This window comes from Sceloporus occidentalis, unplaced genomic scaffold, assembly GCF_023333645.1.
Source record: "Sceloporus occidentalis isolate IW3139 unplaced genomic scaffold, rSceOcc1.0.p SCAF_111, whole genome shotgun sequence".
Classification (NCBI taxonomy): Eukaryota; Metazoa; Chordata; class Lepidosauria; order Squamata; family Phrynosomatidae; genus Sceloporus; species Sceloporus occidentalis.
The window spans coordinates 2,826,104-2,839,222 of NW_028317091.1; the positions used below are offsets into that span (position 1 = coordinate 2,826,104).

The 13,119-nt window shown below is 42.3% G+C and overlaps 1 protein-coding gene across 2 annotated transcripts in view; it reads right to left on the bottom strand.

Moving 5' to 3' along the window:
- Positions 1-8,730: 8,730 nt before the first annotated feature.
- The window catches only part of LOC149283149 (protein EFR3 homolog B-like), a 36,970-nt gene continuing 32,581 nt past the window's right edge, over positions 8,731-13,119 (bottom strand). The window contains exons 17-22 of one of the 2 annotated variants that reach the window (XM_089497923.1): positions 12,855-12,982; positions 12,307-12,398; positions 11,959-12,007; positions 11,562-11,665; positions 10,975-11,024; positions 8,731-8,836 (exon numbers count right to left, since the gene is read on the bottom strand). In XM_089497923.1, coding sequence (XP_089354049.1) covers positions 8,731-8,836; positions 10,975-11,024; positions 11,562-11,665; positions 11,959-12,007; positions 12,307-12,398; positions 12,855-12,982 — 529 coding nt within the window. Of the gene's footprint in view, positions 8,837-10,974; positions 11,025-11,561; positions 11,666-11,958; positions 12,008-12,306; positions 12,432-12,854; positions 12,983-13,119 lie in introns of both variants that reach the window. The other variant, XM_089497922.1, reaches the window with a different exon arrangement.

The following is a 13,119-nucleotide window of genomic DNA, read 5'->3' on the forward strand; positions in this document are numbered from 1 at the left end:
TCAGTATTGGTCTTGGTCCACAACAGGTACTTTCTTCAACGGCCATCCATCCATCTTCCAACCATAGCTAAGAACACAACGGCCATGGTTTGAAGGAAATTTGACTTATTTACTACCTCAACTTGACATTTTTATTTTTATCTTTTTTTTTGTATAAAGATTTGTAATTGTCGAAGCCCTGATCGCCGACTTCTTAACAGGCATTACCTCTTCAAACCGAGGAAGGAATTCACTTTTTTTATTAAAAAGCATCATTTTGACCGTTACCAGGATGATGAACATACATATTAGTCTTGTTTACTTTTTACTGCGCTGCAACTTTGTTTTGACATAATAACATAAAAAATGACCGTATGGGTTCCAGGGAATATAAAATTACATATATAATTCACACTTTCAACACCACAGAGGTGCCTTATAAACATAGAATTTGATGGCAGATAAGATTAAGAACCATTCGGCCCATTCATTTCCTCGCTTTATTGGCCTCTACCGCTCCTGATGGGAGTAAAGTAAATTTTCTTTACATTCCTTCGAAGTCTCTGACTCTTTAGCTTTAAATTATGGCCTCTTGTTCCAACAGGAAGTTAAGATGGTTCCCGAGAACAGGAAGTAAAGATGGTTCCCGAGAACAGGAAGTTAAGATGGTTTCCCCCATGGTATACACCTAAGCTGCTGTTTTAATACTTATACATTTCTTATATTAATTACTAAACCCCATTACAGAGGTTTATTTAATGATTTTTCATTTAAATAAAAAATCCACTTATTTTCTTAAATTCTTAAATTTTTCTTTGTATCCTCGAAATTATGATTCCTCTCATATTCTTGATTCTAGTGTTTATTTTTACCGCATGTGGTTTTTTCCCTCAGTTGTTTCATTTGGTTTCTATTTATTTTTCATTATTTAAGTTATAATTTTATTTTTTTTACCCCAAAATTGCTGTTTACTCGTGTACGTTTCTCTGGCCTGGAGAAAAAGATTAGGATCATTTATCGTGGATGGATTGCAATATTAGATTGTATTCCGAGGCTACCGACCCCGGTGATGAATGGGGTCGGAAATATAAGCCGAGGGTTTGGGAAAAAGAAAAAAAAACATCCAAACAAACACTCATCTGACGAGACATTTCTAATTAGAGGTTCAGCGAACCTCCAACAGAGGTGATATTTATCTGCGATTTACATAAAAAATATATCAAAGCACCTGTGACAGGTGTAGCATTTATACTGAAAAGGGCAGCAACGGCGACTTGTTTCAACGGATGTGTCCGTAATAAAACACGAGACCTTTACACCAGGCTGGGATTTATATTGTAATTAAAACCAAACCAAAGTTTCAGAAAGAGAGAGAGCGGACACACGAAAAGTGAAAATACCGAGGAGCTTGGTTTTCAAAACACAGAAGGGGGGGTGATCTGCCTTTCATGTTGACTGTAAGCTCTGGGGTTCACGGGATTGATTATTATTACTTATTATTTATTGTTTTATATAGCGCCATCAAATTCCGTATCGCTGTACAATGGGGGAGAGGGAGTTTCGAGCGGGATGGCATCTGTGATGTCATGATTTCCTGCAGGGATCGTGGAATTTTACTTTTTGGCATGCCAGCACATGACCATTCTGCCACTTTCTTCACTTGTTGCCATGGAGCAAGAAGCCATATTTGGCTGCCTTCTCCACAGGCCGATCGCTGATGCCAAAAGCAGGGATTCACATTTTGAATAGTTGAAGAAGCTGCCGATCAGTCTGTGACCAATCAGGAGCTTTCTTTATTGTTCAGAGGCTTCGGCATAGAGGTGGAACCGGACCCTATAGTACCACCATACGTGGTTGGCCTTTTGGGGCACATTTTCGTGCCTACCACCTATCACTTGTGTTGATTCCAGGTGTAAATCAAGCATCCAGTGGGGTGTACAAAAGACACAATTAACATAAAAACTTACTTTAACATTCTAATTTTCCTTGATGTACCTCTGTTGGTTAGAGCAGAAACCTCGAGGACGTAGAAAACACCCAAGTGATCCAGATTTTGAAGGAGAATAGAGAGAAGAACGATGATGATTACAGAGTCAGAGATTCCATCCTTATGTTTTGTCGCTTCTACCCGCGAAGGGTGGTATTTAAGAAAGCATTAACAGTGGAGGGATTTATTCTATTGCAAAGATAATTATTCCAATTTATAAACTTCCACCTTGAGAACAAACGTATAATTACAGCGCGACCTCTGAAAATACGCTGTTATTCTCGCAATAAAAGGAATATGACCAAGGAATGGAACAAAAAGACGAGAAGCGTAGCGCATTCCTGTTTCCATTCTAATTTATAGACTCGAAGTCAGTTATTGGAATATTAGGGGCCTCGTTGGGCAGCCACTATCCCATCCGCCAGCTCGTTACCGCCCTTTATACGCCTGCTCTTTCTTTAACGCTCTTTGGCTGATGATTAGGCTCCTGTTGACGCCGATCCCTTGTTCCCGGAGTCTTACCTGTATTGTTCCTCGATCCGGACCCCAGCTGCCCGACTACATTTGAAGCCTTTCCTATGTTGTTCCTGGACAGGCGGGACACCAGCCTATGAACAGTTTCTGTACTTTTTGGTCCCAGTCTATGTATTCTTTCCCATCATACCACCTCGGAGGCACCGAATATGACAGGCTTGGGGGATGGGAGAGAGATAAAGGGACTTAAAGTACAGGGGACATTTATTTCAAAGGAGGAGAAATGTAACAATAAGAGAACAGAATTTCAAACTAGAGGGTCAGAGGCTGGGATGGAATCAAAGGGGGTTTTACTTTACTGAGAGGGTGGTAGATAACTGGAACAGTCTCCCAGCAGAGGTGGTAGAGGGTAATACAGTGAGGGTATTACACATGCATGGGATAGACACACGGCTCCTGAATCTAACACGAGATCAAGGACTGATTAACCCCTTAAATCCCCTATAGACGTACCAGGACGTCCAAAAAACGCCCACCAAGAAACCCCTATGGACGTACCGGTACGTCTAGCCCTTCGTGCAACTACTCAGGAGTGCAGGGTATCCCCTGCAGGGTCTGTCTAGACCCTGCTGGGCTACCCGATAGCTCCGATGAGGGAGCTGTAACAGTTACCTTCACGAATGCCGGTAAACTGTTACAGATCTATGCCCGTGTGATCGGGCATTCCCTCCGGTATATTATTAGCCCTGGGGGACTGCCCCACACCCAGGGCAGTCCCCCAGGGCCACACGATCGTGTGACCGTTACTGCAGATGCTCTGCCTCTCTCCTCCATCTGAGAGACAGACCATCGTGCAGAGCTGCAGAAAAAAAAAAAAAAAAATCAGTACATAACCCTAACCCTAAATTAACCCTTTACTCCCCACGATCTTAAAAAAAAAAAACGTAAAAAAAAAAAAAACAATTAAAAAAATTTGGGTTTAGTTGGTGGGTGCCCTGTAATGTCCAGAAAATCACAAAAAACTAGGCATGTGGGGTATTTCCGTAATCAGGAGAGGCGGCTGTACACTTTAGGATAGATTTCTCTGCCGTAACATATACCCTGTACAAAAAATCCTAAGAATACTACAAAATACTAAGACGCGTTGGTGAAAAAAGTGCAGGAACTCATTTCTGTGGCCACCTTTGACAGTTATTGGTGGCCAAATACCCCTGATAGGATAGCCTGGATTGTCTGCTTTACAGAAATATATACCTTTGTGGGTGTTTTTGTTTTATTTGTTTAAAATTAGAGTTGCAGTCCCATCATACCTAATGTAAACATTTAACAGCTTTGTATAAAGTAATGTACACCTTATAGTATGTTGGCTTTATGTGCTGGGAAAATATGGAAAATCTATATAAATTAGATATTTCTGAAATCAGGACACCTGAATTGATAAATCTGGATGGAATTTTCTGTCTCTTTACCTCATTTTGTGAGGATTCAGAGGGAAAATGTAAAAAAAAACGGGTTTTTTTCAAATTTTTGCTAGTTTTTACTAAATTTCTCATTCTACATTTTCAGCTAATCATCCAGCTATGATATCAAACGAAAGCTCTATCTCTCCTTCAAAAAACAATATATAGTTTATATGGGTGCACTAATCACAGGAGAATAATCGCTAAACCGACATACCCCAAAAACGGCAAAATTGCTCCGGGCTTTGAGGTACCAAAAACCCCTGGGATTGAAGGGGTTAAGGTTTGAGTCGTTACAGCAGGAGAAACGGGCGACTAGACGGGGGGCCGGATGGGGCCGCGGTCGTTTGCATTCTACGTCGTGTCGGTTGCAGCCGCGATGTTTCAGAATTCTCCGCGCTGACACGGAAACAAAACCTTATTTTTCTCCCGGCTTTATTACCCGTCCTTTCTGGACACAAATGTAACGAGACGCCGTTTTACAATCACCGGTAATAAACCCGTCTGACGCTTTCCGTAACAGTTCAGTGAAGCGCGCTTTAAATAACGTCATTTAATGCCCTTTAAGGTGCAGTTTTATCACAGAATTAACGGTGTGAAATAAATATTATCTCACAGGAGATTAACATGAAATAAAATCATCACGCTACATACAATAAGCACGGTACTTGTGACGAAACATTAATCGCGCTCTCTAGCACGTGAAGCAAACACAACCTTATAAGAAGCTTGTATATTTTCTACGGCAACAACCAATCAGAGCTCGGTTTTCGCATCACATGACAATTAAGTGATTCCCATAAAAAAATAAAATAAAGAGCAAACATTTTACATGAATAAAGGCTGGGAAGGGTTTGGGGAATTCCGCGGGATTGAGAACGGTGCTTCTGATGCCGCGTTTTGTTACAAAAGTGTCGAAGTAGTAGGTAGAACGCCCCCCCCCCCAAAAAAAAGCTGGTTCGGGAATAAATTCACCGTCAGCAAAGGCCTTCAGCACCCGGCAGACACATGACAATCTACACATCAACACAAAATACACGAGACAGCTGTCACATATAGCACAGATACAGTAACATATAACACTAGTGTATTCACAAAGACACGCACGTTGCTCCATAATTACACTAAAAATAGCAAACATGCGCAGATACAGGGCAGGATAGGGACGCTCCGGCCGTCATATTCACTTTAATGCATATGGTGACTGAGTGGCCCCTTTAGATTGTTGGGGTGTCCCCCCCATTATGTATTTACCCACCCCCCATTAATATATAACCCCCGAAGAACCAAGGGGCATTAATTAGTAAGTAATGGCAGCACCTGGAGAGTGGAAGAAACGGACGGCCCGAGCCTTCGTTACAATGAATTCCAAACCTATTGGGACATTTTTGAGGATTAAAAACCACTTATTTTTAAAATCCTACACGGGGGGGGAGGGGGCTCCTAGATTATGATAATCGTTTCGGTTTTGTAGATTACATCAGGTTACGCAATACAAATAAAAAACACCAAGGTTCCATAAAACCGGTTTGAAAAGCGATGTTATCACCATAGCAACCCAAATGAATGTTTCTGCTGACTGCTCCTTCCCACACTGGTTGCTATGGCGATAGTACCGCTTTCAAAATTCTGCACCAAAATCGAATATTGTTCATAAACCCCCCAAAAAAACATTTCTGAAAATACGCTAAACCTGCACAGGCAACGCACACTAAGTATTCAATTTCAAAAGACCCCCCACCTCCCGTTAGTATGTAGTTGTACATACATGTAGAGTGCACACAATAAGAAAAATATTATATATATATATATATCTCGCTACACACTATGTCAACACATGTAACGACAACACAACCACAAAACATACTTCAAGGGGTCACACACATGTACATCCGCTAATGTCGTGTCACGCAGGATGAATAATGACGACTGCACCCGCTTGGCCCCCATATCACCCAGAGGGGCCGCGCCATCGAGGACCTCCGGATAAAAGTACGGAAGGGAAACTTCAAAAACATTCAAAATAAAGACCATTAACCATTTCAACACCGAGGACGCCGGAATAAACACGGAAACATGAAACATTACCGGAGCTTCGTATGTCGTTTCCGTGATTTTATTCTGATCGGTGCGTTTATTCTCCGCTCGTTGTATATTTTTCTAAAGATATATGTATGATTTTTTTATTTTTTTTTTAAACAATCAATCAACTAATTTACGGCCACCTCAGACGGCTGTGACCTGCAGCTCGTCACTCGCTATCCATCTCATTAACCCCTGCACTGCTGCCCATGTCTCCCGTAGACGTTCTGTGGTTAGTATCGCTCTTGACTTGATAAAGGGAGGTTGATGATCTCGAAAGTTCGTCCCTAAGGGATCTGCCCCACCTCGTAAAAAATCCCCAGATACGTCCTGCGACATTCTGTTTTTGGGAGCGCCCTTTGAACTGGAAGTCAGAGATGTGCAACGGCGATCCCGAGATACATATTTATATTAATATATATATATATATTAATAACATTAATAATATGTGGATGATCATAATGGGACGCTTGATTAACCTTCTTTTTGTTTTGTTTTTCCTGATATCCTATTTTGAGTATTTTACTTATTTTATATATATATATATATATTTATTTCACTTTTGTTACTCTTTTTATATGTGCTTTTTTGATGTAAGGGATTTTGGGGTTTAGCTTAGATGTAGCGCAATTCAATTAAATAGCGCTAAAATAGTTTATATATATATATACTATAGTATATATGTAGTATAAGAACATATATAGTATATATATATACATGTAGTATAGGAATACTCCTCAGACTCATTGTGACCGAGTAGCCCAGGCATTTGACTTCATGCCCAGGCGCCCGAGCTCTGTGTCACTTTAATTGCCTCCGAAGGCACCGCACTCTGCCGTATCCAGGAAGTCCCGCCCCCTTTCGGTGTTTTTTAGGGCAGATGTGGGTGGGCGGGGCCAAAGGGAGGGTACCCAACCACACAATGAAAAGGCTAGCTGAATTAGACAGGAAAGGGTATGCAAAGTGGGTGGAGCCAGGGCTGGTGGCGGGTCACAGCTGAACCCCACTCCAACTGGAAATCAAACGCTCACCCACCATTGGCTTGGTAACTGGACAAACCCACATAGCGTCCCGGGAATGCCCACCTGCCCCATGGATCGCTGGGGGTGCACCTCCAATAATGTTTTGATTTCTAGGGGGGCCAACCACACCGCACACCCCTTGACCCTCGAGATTTGGACAGGGCATCATGGACATGCCCAATGGCCTTCTACCGGTCCCAGGACGGTCAAGACGCTCACGCGGTAACAATGGCTTAATGCTAGGCCGACCTCCATTTTACTGGGGACACTGGGCCCTAAACAGACCCTCCCCAGGAAAAACAATAAGGGGGGAATAATAACAAAGTGATAACACCCCTGGTTTTGGACCCCTACTGTCCTTCCATGCATTTCCTCCGTCGCCCCCATAGGGTGAATACGAACGCTGGATGTTCATTGACTACGAATATTTTCCATGTTGAACATCAATGGTTTCAAGGCCAAGCGTTCCTGAAGGAGCTATTATATCCATACGATTATTCATTTGACAAAAACACCTTGCATTCCACCTACACAGCGCACAAAACACCAAAACAAAAGACTTCCATTGTTCTGCTGACAGCCGATGACGTATTCAAATACTTCAAGAAAGTTCCGCAGCGCTGCGGGAGAACTTGTCACCAAAAACTTTTCACGAATCAACGAAATATTTAAAAAAATATATAAAATATTCTTTTCTTTAACAGAAGATACTTTTAGCGATAGCCCCTTTGTAGTTATTTTTGTGATAGATGAAATCCTAGCACTATGTTGGCCACAAAACATTTGACATCATTAAATTCACATTAAACGTACCTATCGCTGATGCTTTTTTCCCTCCCAATAATCGTATAGTTACAGCATCATCTAGTTCTCCCCCTTCTTCTCCCCCTTTCCTTGCAAAGGCTGCCTGAACCAATCAGCAACAGCAAGCAACTTTATGCGAGGAGGAGAGATAACAATGGGGAGGAATAATGAGTCAGATCCTGAGAACATAAGATGTTCCCATGATATTAAACTAGGTTCTCTTCGCTCTTCACTTCCACCACCCCACGAGGTCAGGAACTGAAACCAGGGTGGCCGGGAGGGTCTACCCGTGGCTCAGCTAGGGGTCCTAACTGCCCTGGAACCGATCCTCCCTCTTACTGGTTACTGGATTACTAGAATAATGTTGCCATGTAAATGTATGGAATGACGCACCGGCCTGGCATCACCCGCCTACAGATCCCACCTGTTATGGAAGGAGGAGAAACTCACCGACAGAACGAAATCGATCTCGTTAAACCCGTACTATCATAAAAAGGCTTTTCTCACCGCTGACTACAAGGCTCTGCACTAAGTGAATCTACCCCTAAAAGTTTGTTATGTTGTGTTAGCTTAGTACTACTTAACAGAGACAGTTCACAGGTTGGTGGTGGTGGGGGGGGTAGAACATTTGGATTCTAGGTAGTATCCCCTTACAAATCATTCCCAAGCCTCCATTGTTTTCAAGCTCTCTCTCTGCTTTGCATTCTGCTTGGACGTAGAGCGCACCAAAAAGGAACAATAACGGGACACGGAGCGCACGTCAGGAACCCGCCAAAGGGCTGTCGGGGCTCTGTGATTTCAGTCCTGAAGAAGTGGCATTCGGGAGATGATGAACCGGTCTACGCTCTGGGGATGGAGGACAGATAACCATGCGCGAGGCTTTATTCTCAGTCCGTTTGTCTTCGGAAGGTTGCCCCGTCGGTCAGTAGACACACAGGTCTGGGAACTTCATCTCGTATACCGGTATCGAGTGATTTGGGGTCTGGCCGTACGCGGCGGTGATTGTACCGGATGGACTTGGAGGCGGCCTGCAACAGGGCAGAGACAGATGTTAATGGAACCGGAAGAAGGTCATTCTGTTAGTTGAGAAACGTTGGCAAAGGCAATCATTGGGTTATTTCATCCCCGGTATCTCCAGAGAATCCGTGCACGCCGGGGTCTGTGATATCACAGCAGGTATCCACTTTCCGATCAAAAATTATATTTTATTAATTATAGTATTATATTATATTGTGAATTATATTTTTTTCTATCTTGGGTTTTATAGAATAGGAATTATTCTTCCCAAAAGTCAGTTTTGATGGAATGAAGCACGTCAACCACAATCAGTAACTGCATAACTTAACGGGGAGGAACAATCACACACATCCTGGTCACAGGAAGATAAGATGGCTGCTCCCATACACATAAAGTTCTAAAGTACTGTATTTTCTTGATTATAAGACCATTTTGGCGCTGTATACAGTAATATAACCCGCCAGCGCTGTATACAGTAATATAACCCCCCAGCACTGTATACAGTAATATAACCCCCCAGCGCTGTATACAGTAATATAACCCCCCAGCGCTGTATACAGTAATATAACCCCCAGCGCTGTATACAGTAATATAACCCCCCAGCACTGTATACAGTAATATAACCCCCCAGCGCTGTATACAGTAATATAACCCCCCAGCGCTGTATACAGTAATATAACCCCCCAGCACTGTATACAGTAATAACCCCCAGCGCTGTATACAGTAATATAACCCGCCAGCGCTGTATACAGTAATATAACCCGCCAGCGCTGTATACAGTAATATAACCCCCCAGCGCTGTATACAGTAATATAACCCCCAGCGCTGTATACAGTAATATAACCCCCCAGCGCTGTATACAGTAATATAACCCCCCAGCGCTGTATACAGTAATAACCCCCAGCGCTGTATACAGTAATATCCCCCAGCGCTGTATACAGTAATATAACCCCCCCAGCGCTGTATACAGTAATATAACCCCCAGCGCTGTATACAGTAATATAACCCCCCAGCACTGTATACAGTAATATAACCCCCCAGCGCTGTATACAGAAATATAGCCCCCCAGCGCTGTATACAGTAATATAACCCCCAGCGCTGTATACAGTAATATAACCCCAGCGCTGTATACAGTAATATAACCCCCAGCGCTGTATACAGAAATATAGCCCCCCAGTGCTGTATATGAAGCGCAGCAATGAAGGTCAGTATTGACAAAAACCTGGTATTATTCCAATAAACTCCCTTTATCTGCAGACCTGGAGGCCACCATTGTCATTGGTCATGTGATATTTTGGGCACTGGCGTAACTACCCCTGTGACCCCTTGTTCGTGTCTCCTCTTACCGATTTAAATAATTTAGAAACCGCCCTCCTGACCTGGACCGCACCGCTCCTGGTCAGAAAGGGCCCTTCCTAAACTATTTTGAACCGGCACAGGGAGACAGAAGTGTATGAAACCACTGGGGAAAGCGAATCTGCCCGCACAGAGAGAAAGCTGCAGGAGCGCTTAGAGGTAAGCAGGGGCAAGTATGTATGTATGTATGTATGTATGTATGTATGTATAATTGTTAGTATGGATGTCTAATTATGTGTGTGTGTTAGCATGGATGTCTAGTTGGGTGTCTGAGCATGAATGTCTAATTGTGTGTGTGTGTGTGTGAGCATGGAGGTGTAACAGTGTTTGTGTGTGAGCATAAATGTGTGTGTGTGTGTGTGAAACAGAGCATGGATGTCTAATTGTGTGTGAATGTATGTGTGTGTGTAATTTGTGTACGCATGTCTGCATATATGTGCCAGAGTGTATGTTGGAATGGGGGCAAAAAAAAAAAGCACAGACAAGTTGTTTAGGGGCCTGTGGTTTCTAGTTATGCCCCTGAGAGTCAGAGTGTCCAGATGGGTAATTAAGACGGAGCCATTCTATTGTTTTACCACAGGCAGTATGATAGGGAGTTTGGGGTCTTTGTCTAGTAGATCGGGGCTCAGATAACAGAGCGAGAAATCATACAAATGGCTGAACTACAACTGGGGCCAGAACAGGATCAATGCGTCGTGTGAAATGTCAATAACATGAAGAGCAGACTGCTGTGACGTACGGCAGAGACTACACATTTCACCAACGCCATCGACCGGTCGTAACGTTCACTTACCGAATGGTCAGCTCAAAAATCTGATTGAGTTTACTTTGTAACAATGTTGCCTTAATAAAAAAACAGAAAAGAAATATATTACACAGGAGCATTCATGGCGGTCGATGTAAAAAGGATACAGCCGGCATACGCAGGATTTGGGGGAACATAACTTTCTTTTTACTGGGGAAGATAATATTTTTCTGATGCTTACATATTCAACTAATGTATTTTAAACCTGAATAAACCTTAACAGACCCCTCATTGTATCCTTCCCTCTGAAGGTTTAATGACATAAAATCACAGACACTTTTAAGATTTTAGTGTCTATGGCAACAACCTATCAGTGACTAGTTTTGTGTCACATGAAAAAAATAAATGTTCCCGGTAAAAAAAAACAAAAAAAACCTTTTTATTAAGGAATTCCTTCTGGGAGTCCTGGAATTATGTTTCTACTGCTGTATTTAGTTATAAAAGTGTTAAATTCAGCAAAGTAGGTTGGATAGGGGACATTAAGAACCCCAAAAAATGATAATAGGCTGTCTCTGCCCCAATAGGCCCCAATTAGATTAATTAAAATGTAGTTTTTTTTAAAAAAATAATTTTACCCTGGCTCCACAATGTGCTGCAATTTCTTCAAAAGGAGCCTTCTGGAATTTTTCCACCACCTGGCGCCTTCTTTCCCTTTCTTGTTCTTCTACGGCAACGCTGTCTGCCGAATCACAAAAATACCGTTATCTCCAGGAGACGGAGCCCAAGAAGAAGAAAAGTGAATTTCTAATTCTCCAATTTGGCATTTGTTTTATATTTTTATTTTAATGCTTTATATATATTATATTAATTTTATCATATACCATTTATATAGTGGTTTTTTTGTTTACAATTTAAACAAATTTTTATTACATTTTTTTAAAATATATATTTTTAGAATACATTTTTTTTTTTTTTTTTAAATACTTCCTGATCTATTTTTTATTTCCCGATTAAATTTAGGTTGTAGCCTACCTATGGCCATCTTCAAAGTCTCAAATGTGATTTCCTCTGCCGGAGCTCTCTAATAAGGAAAAAAAAAAGCAGATATTTAGATAATTAATATAATTATACTAAAAAAAACAAATTAATTCAAAAAATTAAAACTCATAAAATACATAAGATGAAAAATTTGTGTACAGTCATTAGATGTGATGTAAGGAAGGATGACTTTACTGAGAGGGTGGTGGATAAGTGGGATGAGACCGACGACTGATTAAGGTTTGAGTCCTTACAGCAGGAGAAACGGGCGGCTAGACGGGGGCCGGATAGGGCCGACCTGCTTGCAAATTATAGGTTTCACCCAACAAGCATTTCCCATACCTCCTCTTTCTCGGGGCTGTTTCTGGAGTCGACTTCGACCTGCAGCGATATGGTCTCTCCAATGCTTTTCCTCTTGGACAACCTGTCCTCATCTTTGAAACAGAAAGATATTCCGTGACTTAATGCTTGGAAGCCTCTGAAAAAAGAGCCGTTTATACAAAGTTGTCGATAGTTTACGCAGACTGACTGGTCGAATGGAAAGGCTTTGTTTAATTGCAAACCTTGGACTCACAACGGTACCCCATATGCAAGGAGGATTGCAATACATTTTAGAGGACCAACGTTGGCAGAGTAAGATAAGCTGTGGTCCCTTCATAGAGATGAATCAGATAAGCTTTGAGGACCTCAGGAGGTCCCTTCATAATGAAAAATCAGGTAAGCGTGGAAGACCTCAGAGGTCCCTTCATAATGCACAGTGAGGACGGTGAGATGCTCCAATAACCTGCGGCATAGTGAATAAACCAGAAAGACATATATATCCGTCTCCCTCGACCCCACCTCTGTAGGAGGTGAGACCCTGGCAGCCGGCGGTGCCGTGTAAGGCTTACCTGTTAGTTGAGGGACGTACGGGGTGCTCAGTCGGTCTGAGTTGTATCCGCTGCCACCCAGGACCTCACTCACTTTACTCTGCAGGAAGAGCAGGTCGCTTTGAGTGTGCTCCACGCTCTTCGACCACCTGGATGAGAATTCAGATAGCAGATGATGGCTTTACCTCCTTCAAGTTCTTACTTTGACAAGAAATTTAAGTGGGCAGTGCGGTGTCCTACGCAGCCAACAAAGGGCTTTATTCACTAAAAGGAGAGTTTGCAGGAG